Below are 24363 nucleotides of genomic sequence, written 5' to 3' on the forward strand. Positions count from 1 at the left end.
GTGAGCTGCCCACTGCGGACTCAGGGCCAGGGGGGCTGGGCTTGGAGTTGGCAGAGGCAGAGTGGGCTCAGCTGTGTGGGGTAAGTGGCAGCGGCAGCACTGTGAGGGGTGGCTACGTGGGGGCTCTGAGGAATTTTGGGGTGGCCTCCCAAGTCTTTTCTAGCACCACCCCTGCTCAAGGCATTCTGCACAGGGCTCCTGAAGGAAAGGTAGCAGAACGAGTGCCCCAAGCAGGGGCGGTGCTAAGGGAGGCATGGGGAGGGAAATGGCCACCCCAGAACTCCCTGTACCCCTCCTGTAGCCACCACACCCAGTGCTACCACCGCCTGCCCTGCACCACTGAGTGCACCCCAGCCCAGCCCCCCACTGGGAAGAGACTGGCACAGCCCCTGGCCCCAAGACCAGAGTGGGCAGCTCCCCCTTTCCCCACATACAAATCTAGGGTGCACATGCCTCCCATGCCTCCCCTCGGGGTGTATGCAGTGGCAGGGAGCTGCCCCCACCCCACCCCATGCACCACCCAGATAAGCCGCCCTCACTATTGGGGCCTCCATCTATCCCACCTCCCCACACCCTTCCTCCCCACAGACTTACTGGCAGGATGTTGCTCTCCAAGCTGCCCGGCTGCATTCCTGGCCACGTGCATGAGGCATTTATCTGTGACATTAATTGGCCACATGGTCCAAAAAAAAGTCGATAGCCAGTAATATTAATTTTCCTTTTATCAGTGCCAAATTGATATATGACCGATATATCAGTGTACTTCTAGAGGGGGCCCCCCTGCTGTCCCGTGTGTTAATTCACCTATGGCAGTCAGAAACTGTTTTGGAGTTTCTGGCATGGAGCTGCTAGGACAAGATTCCACAGGGGTTGGGGTGGTTCCAGCACCCTTCCTATCTTGGCACCTGGGCTGGGTGCCCATCTTGCCCACCCCTAGTTACAATACTGCTGATTACTGGTGCTAGGTGACCCCACTAGCTTCTTCATTCTTTGTGCCCAAGGAAGGAGAGACCTTCTCCAGTTCTTGCCTTTGGAGATGCAAGGGTCTCAGCTGAGGCCCTGGTGGAGGGCCAGGTCAGTGTTCTGTTTCTCAGAGACATGGTAAAATAAAAATAGACTTAACTAGATGGCTTTCTGTTATAACATATTTTTACACCCTGTTACTTGTACCATTACAGCCCAAAAATGTTTGCATTTTCCCTGAAGTCTCAATAGTCAGTTGGGGAAATCAAAGAGTCAAGGAAATCAAAGGCAGCAGACTAAACATGAGGTGACATATTCCTTCCCCTTTTTTCAAATGTGAAGACAAGACTTTTGAGTGGAATCCTAGCTTCAGTCTTACAAAATATACTGCAAAGTGACAGGTACTATTTCATTTCTTCTGTAAGAAACCTCCTTTTCTCAGAGTGTGTTTATCTACTTACATATCCATGGATAAATATATACACACACTTTTCAATGGCATATTAGATTTATATAATGGCACACCATCTTGTGAACTCATACAATTTTCAAGTTACAAATTAAAACTGTGCCACGTGTCTTTTTGACTCGTTTCAGGTAACAGATCCTTAACTTAGATCTATACTACATACCATTCTTACCTAAAGGTATAATACACTTATTTATATTAAACCTTATCTCACACTATCTAGTGTCTCAAATGATAAAATAACCCAAATCTCTCTGTACTCTGAATCTATCCTCTTCTTAATTTGCTATAGCTCCTAACATTATGTCATCGGCAAAATGATCAATATGCAACATTTAGCTAAGACAAAGAAATATCTACTAGACAAAATTAGTGACAAACCAAATGAATGGATGAATGAATGGCGGTTTTGTGATATAACTTTACCTTGAATTTTATTTCAGTAATTTTAAGCATATAACAGCTAAACTGACTGGAATACATCCATGTAGGTGGTTGGGATTTTAATTAGCTCTATAAAAGGGAAAGGTCAACAGGATCTTTACACAGTTGATCTGAATCAACTCTGGCCTGACTCTTATGTGAAACTACAAACATCACCACTGCATGCAGAAGCAAGACAACTCTCTAACTCCTGCCTGGAGTTCAACAAGTTGGAAAGTTTTGCTAATGAGAAAACAGTAGGAATGTATTCCTGGAAACCTGCACATAGCATGTTGAAAACGTATTTTAAAATATATTAGACTGGTTGTTCAGGATGCAGTCACTTTTTTCTGTCAGCTCTCCAGAGAAGTAGGGCTGGAAAGAGTAAAAGGGGCCTGAAGTTACTTGTAGACATGGCAACTCTTAAGTCAGGAGTCAGGCCATCATTTCTAACGCAGGTATTTTGGAGTTAAAATGTGATCTCTACTGCTTTCCTTTCCTTCCTTCCTTTTCAAAAAGATTTCTAATATCAAACAGATCTATTGGATACTTTTTAGTTGTGTAATGTGTAATTTTGTAGAATCCATTTCCATAGGCACTGACTTATTTTTGCCAGGGGGGCAGAGGTGCTAAAATGATGGTCCTTTTATTTTTGCCAGGGGTTGCCTAAGATGATGCCCTCCTGCCCTGCACCCCTGGCATGGCCAGAACAGAGCCCACAGAGAAGCAGGGGTGCATATGGGCTGCCCGCTGCAGGCTCTGGCTCCCTGCCCTGCTGCCCTTCCCCTGGGAACCCTGCACTGGCCACAGCAACATGGCGAGGCACCAACTGCCCACCCAGCTCCAGTGGGGGTTACAACTCTGCACCACTGCTCTCGCTGCTTCTGGGTGGGCAAGGGGTGATTCTCCATGGCAGCAGGGCTGGTGCAAGGCTCCCAGGGGGAGGGCAGCAAGGCAGGGAGCCCTGAGCCTGCAGTGGGCAGCTTGCATTCACCCTATGCTCAAGTCTTGGGATCATGTGCCCCCCCCCCAATCCTCCTCCACAGGAACGTGTGCGGCAGCAGAGAGCTGCCACCACCAGTCCCTGCCTGTGGCTCTGTCCCGCTCCCCATCTCAGCCCTGGGTTCTATACACCACAAGGCACATAGGACAGTTTATTAGCAGGTTTTTTAATGGTGGAACCATAGTGTTACTGCTTATACTAACTGGTTCTGTTGTATTAGATATTCATACATGATGAACAATGCATATGAACACAACCAAAATTTCACTTAAACATAGAAGAACATTTTAGAATAAATTTTAAAGCATTACAGTACACAGGAAGACTGATTTCATTTTTAAGAGGTGTTGAGAAAGGTGACTGCATAAGCAGCGTCCTGGAGTTTGGCATGTGCAAGTATGTGCACGTGGGTAGATAGAAATCTGTAGATTCCACCTATAGCTCTCTTCTAAATTCTTGTTCATATTCTTTTCTGAAAAAGAACTTACTTGTTTAGGGTCATCTGTGAGGAGTCTAAATTTCCTGGGGGTTTTGCTTCTTGCAAATTTACAACCATTGAAATACATACTCCACGAACAGCCAAATGAGAATGATGCTCCACAAGTTTCAGGATCAAGTCCTTGACATGCACAAGTACGGCTAAGAGAGGGGTAAATTCATGAGAGACAGTTGGCAAGGTAAAATGTTTCTTTAGATACAAGTCATCACTTACATGATTTTTATACTATGTGACAGAACAAAAGAAAGATTTATAAAATATATATTAAATGTTCAATCAGTTGTTTTTGATAACAATGACTATGATTGAGTCATTCTTTTTGAAGACACTCCCAAAATATTTAATTAAAATGAACAGAAATACATTATAGTTCTACCCACATCGATGTAATTTTGACTTCTCCAGCTGGACAAATTTAAAAAATTGCAAACCAGTATCATTCTTACTCCTGTTTCTCCTACCCAAATGGATACTGTAGAAAGCTTTGCTTATGTGTGGAATCTGATTGACATTTTAAAATGGAGCCATGCTAACTAGGAGGAAATATTTAAAACACAAATGAGATCTGAGGTGCTGAAGAGTTGTAAAAGGGTCCTGATTAGATTCAGGCCATACAAGAATCTACATGGAGGCTGAGATATATGCTCCTGTAGCTTCACTTGGCTGTAGTAAGTTCTGCAGCCAACTGACAAACCAGTGGGATAAGGCAGGTTCATTTCAGCATGCAGAGGAAGAGTACTCTGGCTTGAGTGCCTAGGTACTCTCATGTCTGAAAATTAGGAGGGTTGATTATGACTCGTTCTCTTCTTCTGAGCAGCACCAGAAGTACAACAAGGAAGGGGCCAGTTAAATGCTCATCCTTAAAGAATGAGGACAAGAAGGTATTTTAATTCTGACTGTCTATATAGAAAACTTATATAGAGGGACAGAAAGACTCACATGCAGAGTCAGAACTACAGGGAAATGAGAACTGACTAAAAGAAGCCAAGCTGGTAATGCTGAAAACAAAAATGTTTCTGTTAACACAGTTTAGGCTCTTGGAATATGACTTACTATCAGCCGTGGATTTCAGTTTAATCAGAAAATTCAGGGAAGTCATTACCAGTGAGAATGGAGGAAACAGTTGAGGAGGGTGGGTATATAAAAGAGAACAATGGCCAGTGATGAGAATTCTTTATTTTAAGTCTGCTCCCATCCACTCTACAGTAGCTTAATGTCTGACTCACTATTTATTTCAGCAGTCCTAAAGTGGGACCTCTAAAAAACTTCATTTCATGTCTACAAATAAGAAAACCAAGCAGGAGAAGTCGAAATCAATACAAAGTATGAGTAAAACTAAAATAGTATTAGCTAAAGATTATAAGCCTCTTAAAATTTTGAAAAAACAACTCACTTTGAGACATGAACTATTCTATGCCTGATACGACTCATACTAGTAGTGGTGAAGAGGAAGATCATGGAGAAACTGTACCACAGGAGATGTAACCCCTTTAGGGTTACATCTCAGCCCACAGACATGGGGCCCATGCTATAGTCTTTCTGAAGGTGGTACAACATAATTTCTTCAAATAGCCAGCCAGTTCTGCTAGTGGGTATGGAGATGGAGACAGTTCCCCCCCTTCTAATTTCTTTGGTGTAATGAAAGGTCCAGTGTTCAAATGGAGAGAGCAACCACTGGATCCTCTCATCACAAGGACTAGATCTGTGTTTGGCCCTGATGGAGGGCACATAAGACAATAAGGGAGGGAAGAATCATTCTGCTTTCCCCCAAGCACACCTAGCAAAAGGATCAGTCACAGTCTGGTCTTTAATAAAGAATGTGAACAGAACACTGCACTAAACTGAATACTAGCAGTCTGTATGTTTAAATAAGCTCATGCATTATGCTTATTAGATTATTAAGTCTAATTTATTTCCTTCATGCAAACCAACAGTTGAAGCATTAACCCCCGCCCCCCCAAGAAAACCAACCAGGTGCTATAAATTTCACTTACTCTTCATTTAATGCACATCTACGGCTTGTGGGACAGCCATATTTTCGGAGACTCTGAGTCAGTTCTTTATACAATGTGTCAGCCAGAAGATGAGGAATCCCTTCCCAAGCCAATATCAGAATCACTATGACAGCAGTTTGGCAGTGATGTCCTGCACGCTGACGTACCAAGCAAAGCAACTTTTCCTCATCACTGCTTCTTCGTATCACCTGGAAAAGTCACATCATTCATTCATTCTTAGACGAGGATAGAAAATCTCTCTAAAATTCTGATGCCATATCCTTACTCACAAAAACCCTTCTGACCCATCCTATCAGCTTTTTATGTATGACTAAAAAAATAAAAATGCATTTGAAACTAAACCAAAACAAGCTATTTAAATAAATGTGAACTATATTTTGCACTTGACTATATATGTACTTCTCCTACTGAAGTCAACAGCAAAACACAGTCCTCAGACTGTTATGCAAGCCAGGAGAATCAAGAAGAGTCAAGGTTAATGTTTCATTAACTCTGAACTTCTTGTTTTTTACCAGTTTGTCACAAGCTTAATACCGTATATACTCAAGTAGTAGATGACCCTGATTATAAGACAACCCCCAATAATTAGATTCTTTATACCCAGGCGTATAGGTTGTAGCCATGTTGGTCTAAGAACATAGGTAGACATGGTTCTTTGGGTAAGTGTGATATCTTTTATTAGGCCAACTAAATAGTTGGAAAAAAATTTCTTCGCAAGCTTTTGGGTTTAAAAACCCTTCATCAGGCTGAGGAAGAATCTGCAATTGGTGTGTGTGTGTTCTTCCTGAATGGAATAAATAGTAAAGAGGCCAGAGGCTGGTATATATATGCAAGAAAGCTAGTCAGTGAAGATGTAAACTGAGGAGTCAGTGGGTGAGAGACAGGCTGTGGGATGAATGTAGCAGTGGAGAGGTACCAGGGGAGTCAGATGTCAGGCAGGTTATAGTGTGTCATAAATCTAATGTCTATATTTAGTCCATGACTTTTTGTATCCAGGAGGTTGATGAAGTTCATAGGCTCATCTGTGAAAAGTGTTTTGTAAATTCCCTTTGAGGGTCAGAACTGAGAGACTGGAGAGAGAGTGGTTTTCTTGTCAGAAATGTACCCCTACCGGTAATTGGGTATTCTTGTCTTTAATAGATTTCCGGTGTGCGTTCATTCTGGTGTGCAGTTGTTGTTTGGTTTCTCCTATGTGTTTTTCATCAGGGCATTTGGTGCATTGGATATTACATTTTTGGAGGTAGGTAGGTAAGCAAGATGACAACTCAGAGTACAGACCCAAAGATATTACTGACCTTATAGACTTCATCCTCACACACAACCATTTCACTTTTAATAACCAACACTTACAACAGATGTGCAATCTCTCTCTTTCAAACATGCAGTCTCTCTCTCTCTCTATAGATCAGGTGGCACTTCAGCGAGGCTTTTTGGTGCTTTTATGTAACAGCTGATTCAGTCAGCTATTAGATAAAAGCACCAAAAAAGCCCCACTAAAGCGCCAAATCTATACAGATAATGGGCAAGCCAGGTCCAACTAATGCAATGACTTTTCTGGGCATATGCTGGGCTTGGTGTGGGAGTGCACCAAGTTTAAAGCAAAGTGCCATTTTGTTTTGTTTTTAGGTCTGTAAGCAGCCTTAGAGCTTCATTCATCTAGATCCACATACCAATGATTGAATAGAACATAGAAGCACTTCCCTACTGATGCCACAGAACAGGAAAAAGAGGGAAACCATGCACTTTTTTCACTCCTCACTGCTTAGATATTAAGCTACTGGGGGCAGCAGCTATTTTTGTGTTCTGTATTTTATGGCACTTAATGCAACAAAATGGTAAACCATAACTATGGCTCCTGGGCAGTACAACAATACAAACAATAGCAGTTTATCAGCAGAACAACTGCTTTTATGCAGCCTTTAAAATTAAGGAGAAAAGCATTCCTGATATTCCTTCTCCCATCCATCCATCAGGTATTTGTCATAGAGTAAAGCACATTATTTAATAAACACTAATAAACAAAATAATGACAAATAGTAGATACATAGTCTTTACTTTCACCTGTTCTCCAAATAAGTGGTAGACCACTGTGATTTCTCCATGGAGCACTGTCATTCCCAGAAAAGCACCAAGGCTCTATTCATAAGCTTAAGCAGCTACATAGTAGCATCCCGGGCCTCCCCTTCCTGGCACAATCACATATAAAACTAGACTACTATTGACCCCGAAATGTTGAGACTCTCCCCCAGTTCCCTAGTATCTGCTTAAGTAGATCAAGGAATCAGTCAACTAGGTTATTCACCTAACTTCCTCTCATACTAGGCTATCTATTACACATATTTAAAAATCGTACTCTTGAATACCATATTGTTTTGAAGTCCTGCATTACAAAATCAACAAGAGCATGTGCAAGCACTGAATGGCATACAAGACAGACAGAACAACAGAAATTCCAGAAAGCTTAATATACAGGGAAATAATTATTCAATATTCTAAGCAGAAAACTGAAGTGTCGTATTGGCACATAACTGAGATAATGCTGATAGACCACAGATGCAAGATAGCAACAGAATTTCACCTGCCTACATAATACTTTTCAATGTCTGAGTCAACATAAGGATTCCTAATCACATCAATGTCCTTACTTATTTGTTCTCAGAGATGAGTCCAACAGTAATATATGTTTTTTAACTTTGTCATACTTATGACCACCTAAGTATCTTAACTACTTAACAATGGGGACCAGCTACTTTTGCAATTAACCTGAAAACTCACTGGTGACACAGGCAAAGGTACATATGGAGCAATTCCAAAAGGAGGGGAGGGGGTGCTACAGCTGAGAAGCATGTGGCAGCTATGTTGTAACAGTTAGGTGTGTACATGCAATGTTACAAATGTAGCAAAACTGCTTCAAGTTTAACCATAAATGAAACAGGCTTCAGCTACTACTCAAAGAGAAAAGGAATTTAATCTCTCTGAACAACCTACAGGTGATGTTTCTAATCTCCCTCTTCTTTCTGTTTCTCAGATCATAACTGAAATGAGAAAAACAAGTATCTCCTAGTTTCCCAGTACAAAAAGTTGTCCTTTGTGGGCACTGCTAGATTTCTAAGCCGCATATGTACTATCCAGAAAAAATGATGAATGGACAGGAAAAGAATGTATATTTGCTTTATAGTGTCATCATTCTTCTTTGAAGTTAAATACTGCTGGAATCTATTTCATTATACATAATATTGGACTCAAAAACACATACTATACAACTTTTTAGATCATAAAACTGGTTAAAGGATTTATCAGTTGTCTGGGTTATATTTTTGTATCTCTTCTGAGATTATGAGTATACCACATCCTTTTAATTGTACTTTGCTGGTCTGGCTACTGCAGTCTTAACTACTTCTATTTCTGGTTACTCAAGGTAAGGTACTTTTCTCAACAGCTAATTTAGTTGTTGCAATTCTACATGGGTCTAGATCTGTGGTTCTCAACCTTTTTAGACTCTAGGCACGTCTCCAAAACTTGTGTGACTGTAACAGCATTCCATCAAAAAAAACTAACTGTACTCATTTTTTGACTATGGAAAAATAGATGAGAGTGCTGAGGATAACACCGGATTACTATTCAAAATGACTGGGTTCATCTTGTGAATCAGGTTTTAAGTTTCTGCATAACTAACAGTGCTAATACTGCATGGCACCCTTTAAAATATCTCATGACACATACCCCTGTTGAGAACCACAGGTCTAGATTAGGGGTGCCCAACTCCTGAATCTCGGGTCAGATCCAGCTTGTGGGGTCCCCAAAGGCCTGGGAATTTGTCAGCAGGGGAACACTGGCAGAGTTAATTGCCACTCCCTTGCTGCCTAGTTTCCAAACCTGTGGGGAACCCTGAAGGCTGGATAACATGGCCTTGTGAACCAGCACATGGCTGCATTCATGCACAAGGGGTCAGGCTGGCACATGGCTGGATTCGGGTGTGCAGGATCACATCGGCATGCTGAACTGCCCACAAGAATCAACTCTACATGCTGACTTCACCATTCTTTTGGCCTGTGGGGTTAGAAGGTTTAAGTGCCACTGGTTTAGATAGTCAGGTACAGCTCCTCCCTACCAGCAGATGGAGACAGTACAGCTAGGATTCTGGAAGTGTTTACTTTTCACTGTATCAGTAGATGATGCCAGTTCACATGCCACTGCTGACTTTCAAAGCAGGAATAATTAAAACATAGTTCTAGTAACCATAATCACTCCTCACCCACTCCCTAGACAATCTTAATTCAGCAAACATAAGTTTGCTAAAAGACAGCTACAGGACAAGTCCAGTAAACAGAATTACCAAACAATTTCTGAGTTGTAAAAGTTTTTTGTGATATCTTTGGATAATTCCTGCAAGTTAACAACTTTTCTTGCAAAAAATATTACTATATCTTGAAAGAAAGGAAACATTTGTAGAGCTTACATAAAAGCTCCATGACATCCTTTTGTTTTCAGATTCCCAAAATGTTGCTTGTGGGCCAAGTGTAGCCAGTGGAGTTCTGTACAGTATACTCATCAAGAATTAAAAGCAGCGTCCCTTGCTATAATATGATGCAAGTCAGCTGCCTGTTTTCCTCCATTTGCAAGGGTGGACTTTTGGCATGTTGATGAAACAGGGAATCCCTGACCTGTTTTTCAGAAGGAGGGAAGTGTAGCCAGAAGCAGGCTCTAGGGAGCCTAACTGCAAAGTGGCTGCAGATGGGAGATGTCCAGGTGAACTAAGCCAGGGGCTGGAAAGGGACAGAAACAAGCTGGCCTGAGAAGGGCTTGAGCACTAAAATCCCAGAGGGGTTTGTGTTTTGAGTTTAGGACTAGTTAGGTTGCTGTTTTTATTTGAGTTTTTCATCAGAGGACTGGGTTGCAGCTACAGGGGATGAGGAGACCACAGGTGAGGTGGCTGGGAGGCACTCCCCATCATCAGAGACTAAAGATAGACCAAATCTGAGAAGGCTGAGTGAGGCTGGTGCAGTGAAACTGGAGCCCGAGGAGGGGATGCAGCCAAGTAATGACAGAGACCTTGGAGCTGAGGTCTCAGACTGTGGACCAGAGCTGAGGGAGGGCTCAGCCAGAGAAAAAGGTTGGAATGGCTGAAGCTCCAACAGGTGCTTGGAGGCCTGAGGCAGTGCTCCCTTAAAAGGAAAGCACCTTGAGGGAAGCACAAGCACCCAGGCATCTAGAGCTAGCAGCAAAGACAGAGCCAGCAGGTGAAGGAACCAGAGAAGCTATTTGCTGCCCCAGGGACCGCCTCCTCAATAAACAAACAATAACATCAAAGGCGGGGCAGGAAAAAGACAGAAAGTGAGGTGGGGTTGGGGACAGCCAGCAGGCACACAGGGGGTACCAGGTGCTGAGAGCAGGGTGGCAGATCCACAAGGCTTGTTACAGTTGGGTATTGCCCAGTTGGACTGCTCTTCCTTCCTTCCGTTGGTTTTGCTTTTGCAAGTGGGGCCTCCAAAACATTCCAAAATTGCATTCTTGTTCAGTTTGACACTAGATTCCAGCTGATCACTGAGGGAAGCATAACATACTAGCTTTGACTTATAAAGTTCTTAAATGATGCAAGTTCTCACCACTAAACAGGCCACTTCTCTATCTATGCAACAGTGTGTAATGAAACAATGATAGACTTTTCCATTGAGGGATTCTGATATATGGAATTCACTTCCTTCCTTGGTTTATCAAAGACTGGATTTCATAATCTGAAGGAAACAATAGACTCACCTGTTCTTCCAGGTGTTCTTGGTCAGGATGGAGGATTCTATTGGACAGGGAAGGAAGAGATGATGATACTATGGAGATTCTTAGGGAGGTTAACAGGAACTTTGCTTTAAAGTGTTACAAGATTTGGAGATTATTTTAAAGTTTGGAGATGATTTTATAGTTTGTTAAGGGTTTTTTGTTATTGTTTGTTGCTGTTCCATGCAATACACGTAAAGTTTATGACCTAAATTATAAAATATACATAAAGCTTATGATCCAAATTATAAAATGCAAATAGTAAAATAAAAACTCATTGAATTAACAAAATGTCATCAGGTGTGGATTTTTTTTGACCGCTGTAATTTGGGAAATCTATGCAAGCTGAGCTAGGAATAAAAACACATAAAAAATACATCAGTTCAGTTGGGAAAGGAAAGGGGCTGTCCCCCTAGGTTAGTAATTCTCAGCCAGGGTTCCCTAGCACCCTGGGATGCCTTAAGATCCTTTCAAGGGTGTTGCAAGGTGCCACACATTGTTAGCACCGGTAGGTGTTTGAAAATGATTCCCAAGATAAAACCCAGAGATTTCAAATAGGAATCCATAGTGTTAAAAACATTCTGATCTGCTGTGGTCTTCCTGAGTTCTTTGCAACAGAAGAATGATCCATTATTGTTCTGTAGTGTGAAAACAAAGAGAAAATTAAGAGCTGGCATTTTTGAAGGGCGTCTTGAGTCCAGCAAGAGGTTCCTTAAGTCTAAAAAGGTTGAGAGACAGTGTCCTAAATGCAGACTACTGAGAAGTAGAAATCACGTGTGATGTTGTTTAAAAATACAGACTACATTGCCTTCATTTACTGACAGCAGAAAGTACAATCAAGGCTTCTTTAAAAGATTGATTTAACAAACAGGACTATACTCTAATGAAGGAACAGAGGAACGGGCCTTGATATTCATCATTGTGCTCTGATGTAAAGAAATTAAATTACCAATTAAAATTCATTAATTTTTACCATATCAAGACTGGGTATGTGTATTCAGATTTTTAAAAATATTAAACCTTTACAAAGTTTTACCATTTTATATTCAACAATGTTCAGTAATGTATATTAATTAATTAACTACATTCACTCTTACTATTAATCTTGTAATTATGAGTAAATAGCATGATTTGAAAATAGGAATCCCTGCTGCTTGTTGCTTGCACCTTACATGTTTGAAGGTTGAATCTTATTATTTACCTAAATCATAGGCCTAATACTTAAGTTATTCAAAAAGTAAATCCACTTCGCATACTTCTTTTATCCATTTTACAGATTAGCAATCCATTATCTCTAATTAAAACTCTCAGACTGTGAGAGAGTTAAACAGGACCATGGGTGGTTCTACAGTTTCCTTTACTACCTTTTAAGAAACCTTAGATGCTTATATTTATTCTATCAGATGTGTGTTTGCTTTTTTGACCAAATTCTCTTGAAAGTACCTAGCAAACTTTTGATACTAAATACATAAAACTGTAACAGCAACTTCTTAGAATAAACACTACTTTTAATATATCTCAATGTTTTGTTAAGGATTGAAAAGAATTATTGAATGCTGTAGTCAACTTGAACCCTTTAATATTAATACACCTTCTCATTTGTCACTGAAACTAACCCTCTTCTGGACTCTTCAATTTATCCATAATGTAAAGTAAAAAGAAATCTGTATTTAGTTGGGTTTTTTTCACTCTTGCATTCAGCTTTTCTACTGTGGTTCTCTACTGATGCCACATGCCTAAACTTGCTGCCTTCCTTCCTCCTCTTCTTTTACTTCATTTAACTATTTTCACTACCAGAATTCCTTTGTTCCTCACAGTTACTGAAGTAGTTCCCTTAGTTCTTTTATTTGACATGCATCTGTAACACTCCCTCTACATGTTACAGGGGATCGCACAATTACCCTGAGACCAGCTATACTTGCAAAGTACCTATTGCAAGATAAAAAGCTCCAACCAACTATAAAGTTAGTTTTTGAAACTGTGTACTTACTTTATAACTGGTTGCTATTGAGTTTTAATTTGCATGTGTAGCAGGGTCTCCCTTGTGGCTGGGACTCCCATTAAATGACAGGGCTCCCAGCCACAGGGGTGTAATGCTCCAGCCCTGGGGATTGTGGTTACTGTGATTCCCCAAGGCTTGGGGTGGGAGATGCGGGGAAACCCTTGGACCCACAAAGGCTCTTGGTTCTGGCTGCACCTCACCTGCAGCCAGGATGGCAGCTGACAGGGTGCTGGGAACTGACTGGACATGAGGCACTGCCCAGCCCCAGAGCCCAATCAGCTGTGGGACTGGGTCCCTCAGCTCCTAGCTGTGGGTGCCTCCTTTTTGCCAGTGTATGGGGAGCCCAAGATCAGGCTCCCCCTACTCCAGCAATAAGGCATGATTGGATCTAATGCACAATCCCACAATCACACCTCATGCCATGCACATGTGGTAATGCAGGAGATGCAATTCTTAGGATCAAGCATTAGATCCAATTGCACCTTAACCTGCATGTGTAGAGGGGGACTTATAGGGGGCTGTGGCGGTGAGGTACCCCCATAGGCTCTCAAGGGGGAGACAGTAGAGCCTGTGGACCCCAGACCCCGAGAGCAAGCCCCCAGAGGGGCTAACGTACCTCCCAGAGAGCAGCTGGAGCAGGAGCCGCACCCGCAGCCGCAGCCGCATGAACCGGCATTACACCGACTGTTTCATCAGCTGTTTCCGGCGTGGGGAACAGCTGAGCCAATCCCAGCGGCCATACCGGCCGCTGTGGGAAGATTTAAAAACCCCATCGGAGCAAGGACGGGGAGAGAGCCGGAGAGAGAGAGCACGGGCTGGCAGCTCGTGAGGCAGGCTCTGGCACAGGGAGGAGATAATCCAGCCTTCCCCAAGAAGGGAGAGAGAGCGACTGGTACCCGGGGACCAGTCTGAGGCCGTCATACAGGGCAAGAAAACATCTGTAACGCATCACCCACCGGGTGGCGAGTGGACCGGGTGTAGGGGAGGCAGAGCCCTGTGGAACAGCACGTCGGATGATCGTAAGTACCACCGTCTATCGGGAGGCCCATCTGAGAAAGAGCTCCACTGCAGACCCCTCTTACAGTGCGTTTAACATCAAAGTCGTGGCAGGCGAGTTGAGGGGAGGGGCCACACCCCGATAGGCCGGGCAGCAAGAGGTTCGTAAGCTCCATAGGGGCCTAACAGTAGCTCTCAGTATCTTCCATTCTTTCTGCAATATTTTGTTTCCAGGCTTTTTACAAAGTAATCCTCCCTACCTTGATGTTAACTGATTTAATTTTCGAATACCTTCTGACAATGTACCTGTTGGCTGTAATCCTCCTCCTCAATTCAGGAAATGCAATTAGTTGATTATTATTAATTGCGGTTGCAATTAATAAATCAGTTCCATGTGCAATGTTTAAAAATATATATAAAATTGCAATTCAAAATCCTTAAAAATCAATTTCCAAAACATTTATTATTTCTAAAACACTATATGTAAAACTATGGCTATTAAAGGAGATAAAACAAAATACAAAATAAGCTGCTGAATCTGCTTTTCAGATTTCAGAGGATACAAAAATTTGCCTGCAAATCTTTTCCCCATAGCTTTGACAATATCACACATATCACTGGAAAGTAACTTGACAAAATAAGAAAATAAATAATCTGTCCTTACTGCTTAATTGTGTTTCTTAATACAACTATGAGGCAGTAGATGAAAATCAATGTTTGCCAAGAGGAAATAACAATAACAGAAAAACATAATTTTCAAAGCTCTAAGACCCTATAAATGAAATGTAAAAAGACAAAAAAGGAAAAACTAGACAGAAGTACTGAAAAAAAAAATGAAAGTGGCTTTAAAACTGCCAATTTGAAGTTTTGACTGGGATGAAATTTAGCATAAACTATCAAATCTGTACATTAATAATTTTTTTAGCAAATAACTTAAATATTAAGATGAATGGCTATGTTAGAAGGATTAATAACGCAAACAACAAAACAGGTTTGGGATGGATTTATGACATTCTAATGAACACAACTTCATTATTATTACTTACAAGGCAAAATACTGCAGACAGATAGAGCTAAATTTTCTAAATTTTCAAATAGTAACTATCGTGAATAATTATTTATGCCCATTAGGAAACTGCTTTCTTTACTATGTTTAAATTGTAAAAATATATTTTAAATGTTTTAAGTGAAATACAGTACTTGTGAAAAGCAATGGATTTTACTCTGCAGGCCAAGTACATCAAATAAGACAAACTCCCCTGCCAATGTTTGTCAGTCCCATTCTGGAGAAATAAATCTGGGACACGGGTCTGCTTAACTATTCAATCCCTGACCTCTTTGTTAATACAGTCATGTCCACAAACAACAAACAATAACTGAGCAGTGACCAGATACACAAAGCTCTTGGTTCAGAGGCAATATCTTTGATTAGACCAACTAAATATATAGTAGCAAAAAAATTCCTTTCTTTGCAAGCTTTCAGGCACATGCACCCTTCATCAGGCTGAGGGGAATTCAAAGACTGTGAAAGTCCCCCTACATAGAAAATAAACTCTGTTTTGCACAGGGGAGGTAAAGGCTGGAAGTATATTCTCTTGGGGATCAGATCCCAGGGGAATACACTTCCAGCCTCTACCTCCCCTGTGCAAAATTGAGTTTATTTTCTACCTAGGAGGACTTTTAAAATCTTTAATTAGTCTCAGCCTGATGAAGGGTGTATGTGCCTGAAAGCTTGCAAAGAAGGAAGTTTTTTGCTACTACATATTTAGTTGGTTTAATCAAAGATATTGCCTCTGAACCAAAAGCTTTATATATCTCTTTTTTTTTCAGGCCAACACAGCTACAAAATTGATTCCTGAACAGTGACCAAAAACTCATTTATTTCCTTATGCTATGCATGTAGACATTTGTACACAGAACTAGAGGTGCACAGATATATACAGCACATGCATTTTTTAGTGTAATTTTCCAAGAGTATTATTACCACATTCTTTTAGTGTTGCAGTCTGGCAGCTACTACTTCCACACTTGTTATCATACCTATCTTGAATTAATCTGGCCCATCCATAGTATTCTGTCTGGATCTGTAATATATCTAAGGAAGATGATTGGGATGTAAATTCAAGTAATTCTGTTTTCGGGTATTCCAAAAAAAGATGTTATAAAACTATTACAGAGAAGACTTCCTTGATGACGGTTTATTCAAGAACTGCTGGCCATGTCAGAAATATGATTAACAGTTATTACACAATAAATGATAACTAAACAGATGTTGCAACAATTAACAAAATCAGAGAAGTACAACTCTTAACGAAACACAGAGCCCAGGAAAGAACATAAGATTACCAAAGAGTAAGAATCACAACAACAAAATCTCCTCTAGGTATTCAGCAAGAAAGTTTAACAGAACCAACACAAAAAGTTGATCTTGACCTCCTTACCTATGTACAACGCTAGTAGAAAAGCTAAGAAAAAAGGTAACAAGGAGACACTCAGAAAGACTACTTTGCTCATTTTCACTTTGGCTCAGTTATGCTATTAGTGAAATTTGCTTCAACTGTCCAAACGTTTTAGTTCTACTTACTTGAATAATTTCTTTTAGATTGTTGAAGCAACTGTCTCAACCCTTGGCAGGAGCTCTGGAATAAGGAATAAGTTCTCTGTGAATAAAAATTAATTGATGTGTACTGTCCCTTAAAATAAGCCAATCCATCTATCTTAGCATGTGCACTAGTTAAAATACTTAAGTAGGTAAGACTGAGCCTGTGTTGAAGTCTAGAACATTAAGTGCCAAACTGTATTATGAATGATCAATTAATTCACAATTTAAGATGACCAAAATGGTTCAGTTAACTAAAATATGGCATGAAGTGGCTTAGTGATGAATTACATAAATACAAACTTTTACTTAAGTGTAAAATGCAAAAAATAGCTGGATCAAAAACATTACTTGACCCAGCAAGTTAGTCCTCTTTCGATTTTGGTTTATTTCTGTTATTCTCCCATGGCTCTTCTCTGGTACTTAATGAAAATATTAGGGTTGTCAAATAATCACAATTAATGCGCACGATTAACACGTTAATCGTTGTTCACATTAACTTTTTAACGCATTAATTGTACATGTGGTTTTGGAGCCCGTGCCTACGCTCCACTCCACTGCCGTCATTGCTGCCTCCAAGCCATCCCACAAGGTAGCAGTGGCAGTGCAGAGGACCTCAGGGCATACCAGGCACAGGCTCTGGGCAGCTATAGCAGGGGGCAGTGGTGCGCACAGACACAGGCAGACACCCAGCCACAACCCACAGGTGGCCAGGAATGCAGCCTGGCAGTGTGTGGAGCAGCGCCCAGCAGGCAAGTCTGTGAAGGGGTAGAGGCATGGGGGAGGGAAGGGGCATGGGGGAGCAGATAGAGGCTCCCACAGTGAGGGAGGGAGTGGCGGAGAGGCAGGGATGAACGGGGCCCCAGGGCCAGGGTGGGTCATGGGATGGAGCTGAAGGTGACTCATCCAGGGTCGTGAAGGGGCTCCCGCTACTGCGCACACCCCAGGGGAGGCATGGGAGGCATGTACCCCCTGAATTTGTGCAGGAGGTGAAGGCAGGCTGCGGCTCTGTGCCTCGCTGCTGTTGCCCTGGGCACCTCCCACCACTGGGCTGGCAGGGTATGCACAGAGTGGCCAGCATGTGGCTCCTGGGGCAAAGGCAGCAGGGCACAGAACCCAGCCCCCAGGAGCAGCCCACCTCCGCCTCACGCACAGATCTGGGAGGCACATGCCCCCCCATGACTCCCCCAGGGTGCACACAGTGGTGGGAGCCCCCCGGCACCACTGGACGACCTGCCCATACCCCGGGGACCCATCCACCCCAGCCCCTGACCCTGCCTCTGCCCCACTCCCTCCCTCACCATGGGGGCCTTGATCTGCCCCTGCTATGCCTCTTCCTTCTCCCATGCCCCTTCCCAGACTTGCCAGCTGGGCAGTGAGTGTGTGCCCGTGCCCCTCGCTCCCAAGCCACAGCCCCCACAGCCTTGCTGCTGCCCCTCACTCCTGACCCACAGTACCACACATCCTGCCAGGGTATGCAGGAACCCCCCTCCGTGGGCTCCAACCCTCCATAGCCCCCCACACCTTCATAAATTTCCCCATACACATGCACACACCCCACAGCCACCCCCGAACCATACAAAGTACCTGCATAATTTTGCATAACTTTGAGTTTTTCTGCACATAATTTTAAGTTTTTAGCTGTGCAATTAAAATTGTGATTAACTAGGACTCCTTTTTTTTTTTTTTTTTTTTTAACTGTGCAACTAATCTCAATCAAATTTTTTAATTGTTTGACAGCCGTGGAAAATATAGATTCTCATTTTTTCCGATGGGTTTAAATTCGGAACAGATAGCATCTGCCGAAGTAGACTGTTGCCTATGAAAGCTTAGGCCTCTCTGAACCAGTTAGTCTCCAAGATGCCACTGTGCCCTACCTTCTGCAATCTGGCAAGAAAGCCACAGAGAATTCTGCAGGAAGGTGAACTAAAACCTCAAAAAAGAATTTTATCTACCCCCAGATTTTCATGTGGAAATCATCACTAGATGGCATACACAGTTTTAAACACAAGGTTATATACCTGTAATGGTAATAAGCTATTTGGGCAAATGCTGCTGCATACCCCATTTCAACAAAGAAGATTAGAGGTCTAAACAACATGATTTACAAAGAAAATCTAGAAGAACTGAGATTTAGTGTGAAGATGAGAAAACTAAGGGGGATTTGAGAGGAGTACATAAAGAATTGTTACACAGAGAATGAGGGTAGAGTATTCTCTGTGTTCACAGGAAATAGGACAAGAAATAATGTTCTTAAATTTGAACATTAGAAATGTAGGTTAACTATTAAGGAGAACCTTCTCTAAATATATGAGGGTGGTTAAGTATTAGATTAGATTCTCTTGAGAGATTGTGGAATCTGCTTAATGGAAGTTTTTAAGAGCAGAGTAGACTAACCCTTTACTGGGATGGTGTATACAGGGATGATCCTGCCTTGACCAGAGGGTTGGAATAGTAGTCCCTTCCACATTTATTTTTCTATTACTTATTGATGTAAGTCCTTTGTTTTATTTTTATTTCCATTTTTACACACACACACTTTTTCCTTCCAGCAGCTGAATGTTGGCAGATGCAACTCTGCTGTCTTTTGTGCCTGCCACTCCCTATCCCTTGCCTATGGAAGGTGTGTATTATAGGCACGACAACATTTTATAAAAGCAGGACACATTGGCTGCCATGACTCCCCTGCTTTACTTGTGGCAGGTTAGGGTGTTAGGTCTATGTTGTGTCAGGATTGATGGTAGTCTTATGTAGAGGTTAAATTATGATTGTATATGATGGTTTGCATAGGGATGATCCTGCTTCAGGCAGGGGGTTGGACTAGATGACCTATGGAGGTCCCTTCCAGCCCTACTTCTCTATGACAAGGGCAGAAAGAAATGAGACACAGCTGAGTACAGCTCCACTAAATCCAGTCCTTAATTCCAGTGAAGGACTGGATGAAAAATCAGCAATCAAACAGAAAAGACAAAGCATCTTGACATTTTATCGCGGAAGTGGTGTGCTTTCCTAGTTTTCTTCTATCCATTCTTATAGTATTAAATTGCATTTCAGCATCCCAAGCACAATCAGAAGCTTTGAGGCAGCTATACCCCTCAACTGCAAAGGCCACAAACCAGTTTAAAAGGGCACAAGGAAAAATGGAGAAGTATCAGGGCTCTGGTTTTTCCAATCTCTGATGGGCACCTCACCACAATAGAGCAGATGCTAGCTGTACCTTAATGACTTAACTGACCTCCAAAACTTCTCTCTTTTCTGTTCTTTTGTAATGTGTATAGGATTTTTCCCATCTTTTCTCTCATTTTAAACTTTCTGTAAACCAAAAAGGACTGTCATACTCTCCACAATGTTGCTCATGCATTATTACTATATTTTAGCTTTGTTCCTATCATAATTTTTTGTCTCATAAAAAGTATGTAGTCGTACAATTGAGGAAAATTTACATTTTTCAGTGTGGATAGTCTTAAAAGGTGTAACAACAGAGAAGCCTTCACGTTATTCAGATCAAACACCCTCATTTTAATTTTCTTAATAAAATACACAATTTCTTGATGCTAATGATCTAAGGCAGGTTAAAAGAAGACATCTAATTTTTCTTAAGACAAACCACAGAATGCTCTCAGAATGGACAGTTAACATTGTGTTAATGGTTTGCTGTGTAGAAGTGAAACTTTTCTTGGTAAAAATGGCCACTGCATTTCCATTAATTCCACTGAGACTGAAGTTGGTTATTCAAGGAAGCTGTCCTGTCTGCTCTATGTTTAGAGATCTAGTATGAAAACAGTATGAAAGGAAAAGTACTTCAAAAGACTGACCATAATAATGACTGCAATGTTATAAAACATATGAGTGAAATTAATATGTTGATGCCAAAAATTTAAGATATCCCAGCGAATCTTTCACAAGGATCTTAGAAGCCAAATTCTGTTAACTGCTCAACGGTTAGGTCTGTAGGAAACTGGCTGCAAGGTAGAACCCAGACAGTTCTTATGAACAAATCTGTGTTGTCCTGGCAAGAGGTGGCCAGTGGTGTCCCTCCAGGGTCTGTGCTTGGTCTAGTGCTTTTCAACACTTTTATCAAGGATTTGGATGAGGGGGTGAGAAGTTCACTGGCCAAGTTCGTGGGTGACACCAAGCTATGGGGGAGTATGGTCCTGCTTGAAGATAAGTTGCAGACGTGGACAGGCTGAAGAGTTGGGCAAATCAGAACCAGATGAGGTTCAACACTGAGAGGTGTAAAGTGCTCCATCTGGGGATGAACAATCCCCAACATACTTACAGGGTCGGTGGCGCCAATTTGACTAGCACCATGACTGAATGGGACCTAGGTGTATGAACATCAGCCATCAGTGCGATGTTGTAGCCAGCAGGGTAAACTTTTGCATGCATCAACCAATGCATCTCATGTAAAACCAAGGAAGTTATTCTTCCACTTTACTCATCATTGGTGAGACTGTAGCTAGAATACTGTGTCCAGTTCTGGGTGCCACACTTCAACAAGGATGTGAAAACGCTTGAGAGAGTCCAGAGAAGAGCCACCTGTATGATTAGAGACTTGCAAGGCAAGCCATATGAGGAAATGCTGAGGGACTTGGGCCTCTTCAGCCTAAAAAAGAGAAGGCTGAGGGGGACTTGGCAGCAGCTTACCGCTACATCAGGGGAATACATCAAGCGCTCAGTGAACAACTGTACACCAGGGCACCCTTGGGGAAAACCAGGAGTAATGGCTACAAACTCCTGGAAGACCACTTCAGGCTCAACTCTAGGAAAAACTTCTTCACAGTCGGGGTGTCCAGACTGTGAAATAAACTCCCTCCAGATGTGGTGCAATCGCCTACCCTGGAAATTTTTGAGACTGGATGGTCACCTTGCTGGGGTCACCTCACCCCAGTTGTCTTTCCCGCCTAGTGTAGGGGGGCTAGACCCAATGATCTTGTAAGGTCCCTGCCAGCCCCTTACAATCTGTGAATCCCTGAATTTGCAAAACAGGTTTTCAAAGTCAATTTTTCCATTTTTTCCTACAATTTCAGAGGTTTTATACCAGTATTTGAGAATTGCAGTGCTCATTTTCACTTTAAGTTAATTTTTTAGTATGATTTTGAACTTTACATCTAATTGATAAATCTTACATTGACTAATTGTTTCATGGCAAAGACAAGTAGGGCGTGTCCACACATGCAGGCATGTGCACTTGCAGCAGCTAAAGTAACAGCGGTACAAATTTGTGCCAGAAACGTGTGCCTCAGCACACGTACCTGAACATGCACTTTGGTGTGGGGTAAATTGTGCCACTTGGGGCAAACTGACCCTGCTCAGCTCCTCCCAGATCTTCACCCAGAGGGAGCTAGAGGTTGGGGCCAGCACAGCAGTATAAAAAGCTGCCCTGGTAAGCAGCTCAGGGCTACTTACCCTCAGGAGCTTCTGAGGCCCCATACAATAGGGGCTACTCATTAGCTGGGTGGGCTTTAGGGCCTGCAGTATTTGAATGTTACAAATAGACAGGAGCTTCTGAGGCCCAGCCAATTGGTATCTGGGGACACTAGCCCCTTGTGCCAGCTGGGCTGCTGAAGCAGCCCTAAGCTTGAGTGGCCTCTACACCCTCTACCCACTGCAGCAGTCTGGCAATGGGGGCTGTTGCCTGGCTGTGACCTGCTGCCACCTGTGACAGCATCTACCCGCCTTGGACCTGTGCCTGCACGGCTGCCAGACCCAGATGGGGATGACACAGCTGCCTGGGCTGTGGTATGGGAAGTGCAGCAGAGCCTCCTGCACTTCTGGGCCAGCTGCTAGTGGGCCATAGCTGCACAGCTGGTCTTCATGCAGAACTGCTGCCATGTCTTCTGGTGCCCCTGCTCTACCATCTGGGCAGCTATCACTCAAAAGATGTGCTCGTTTTAGTGGCCCACTTTGAACTGTCAAAGCGTGTCCTCTTGGCTCCAAATGGCCAGGTCAGCCACCTTGTTTGCCCTCCAGCTGGGTCCTCAGTGCTGGCACTGGGCAGGCTCCTTTGCCCAGGTCTTGCCACTTGCCTCACCAGCAAAGATCCTGGTTTAAAAATTGCAAATTCTCTAATAAACCCCCCAAATTCTCTAATTAAAATACCCAACATCTGTATTTTTCTGCGATTAAAATGAAACATCACTATATATAGAGAGATCAGTTGGGCAACGTTTTATTGATATATTTACAATTTTAAACTAATTTGGAAGCCTACCAGTGCCTCTATTATGATAATAAAATGAATTCTAAATATAGTAAAAGCTCTGTTATCTGGCATCCCCTGGAAATGGGGGATGCCGGATAACAAAACATGCCAGTTAATTGAGTAGCCCGGGCTGCTGCTTCTTCTGCCGTGTCTGGGGCATCCTGCCACCCCTCCCACAGCATTGCCACAGGGGCCCACAGGACAGGGAGGCGGGCCCCGCCCCGCACAGCCTATTATGCCCCCAGGCCATGGGAGCTCGGCAGAGCAGGCTGCTTTGCCCCGGGCCGTGGGGGCTCGGAGAAACTGGAAGTGTCACAGTGGGCACTTCCGGTTTCACTTTATCTTACAAGCCGGCATGCCGGTTAATTGAGCATGCTGGCTTGTAAGATACCAGTTAACAGAACTTTTACTGTATCTATATACTTTGGCATTTGCTTTTGGTTTTTTCATCATAGAAAAATTAGAGCTGGCCCTGCCCCCTTTGCTCACCAGGATGTGGGGCACTGAGAAGCACTGATATGCCGGTGCCCTTCCCCTGCCCTTGCTCCTCACTTCCAACCCACAACCCTCCTTCCCCAGTGCTCCTCAGTTCTGACCTGCAGCCTCTGCCTGTCCCCACTAGCTCCCTCCTGGTAGCAGCTCCATCTTAGCACCAGGACATGAGTCCAGCTGCAGCTGTTCCACCCACTGCTTTGTGGTTCTGAGAAGTGCCCGCCCTTGCTGTTCTGCATCTGTGCCCAGGCCTCAGTGACCCCCGAGCTGTTCCTGGTGTAGCAGAAAGCCCCCTTTTCCTCTTGCCTGCAGATGCTCTCCCCTCCTTGGATATGTTTTTCCTCTTCTACCTTTTCTTCCTTCCTCTTTCTTTCACTTTAAAATAAGGAATTGTGTTTTGAAATGTGTATGTGTGTATTTTGCATCTCCCCTTGTATTTTGGTATTTTTATCTATTTGTGTGCCATGGCATTTGTAGCTTATATTTTATACTCCTCACCTTTCAACTTTCAACTAAATGTGTTTAGTTTCAGAAGTAAGTTATACATTGTAACAATGTTAACAAAGGCAGGAATCAAACTGCCCTTCTCTGTATCAGGCTGGCCCCTGAAAGAGCGAGTGAATCAGTGATTGAATGTGTAACACGGTAGCAGGCAGCAATTAACACCTAAGAAAACTGCAGATCAACCGGAAGAACTTAACAGAAGACAATGTAACAACCGGGAAATCTCTAAACCTCACTGATCAAGGGCTAGAAGCCCTGGCCTGAGTTAATCAATGCCGGGGACCAACTTTTGGGCTGAATATCTCCAAATTGACCACTCCTAGAACCCTATTCAAAATTCATCAACAGACTCCCAAACCTGCACGTACATGCGGACGACCCCTGGGGCTGACAGATGCCATCCAGTAGCCACTGAGGGGGG

General features: G+C 42.8%; 1 protein-coding gene across 5 annotated transcripts in view; it reads right to left on the reverse strand.

Annotated features, from left to right (window-relative positions):
• Positions 1-24363, reverse strand: part of TET1 (tet methylcytosine dioxygenase 1) — a 139078-nt gene that overhangs the window by 58694 nt on the left and 56021 nt on the right. For all 5 annotated transcript variants that reach the window (XR_003092049.1, XR_003092050.1, XM_025193235.1 and 2 more), the window contains exons 6-7: positions 5352-5560; positions 3347-3497 (exon numbers count right to left, since the gene is read on the reverse strand). Coding sequence is in view for 3 of the 5 variants with exons in the window: in XM_025193235.1 (XP_025049020.1) it covers positions 3347-3497; positions 5352-5560 (360 nt within the window). In the remaining 2 variants the exon portion in view is untranslated. The remainder of the gene's footprint in view (positions 1-3346; positions 3498-5351; positions 5561-24363) is intronic.

This window comes from Alligator sinensis, unplaced genomic scaffold (genome assembly GCF_000455745.1).
Source record: "Alligator sinensis unplaced genomic scaffold, ASM45574v1 scaffold1841_1, whole genome shotgun sequence".
Taxonomy (NCBI): Eukaryota; Metazoa; Chordata; order Crocodylia; family Alligatoridae; genus Alligator; species Alligator sinensis.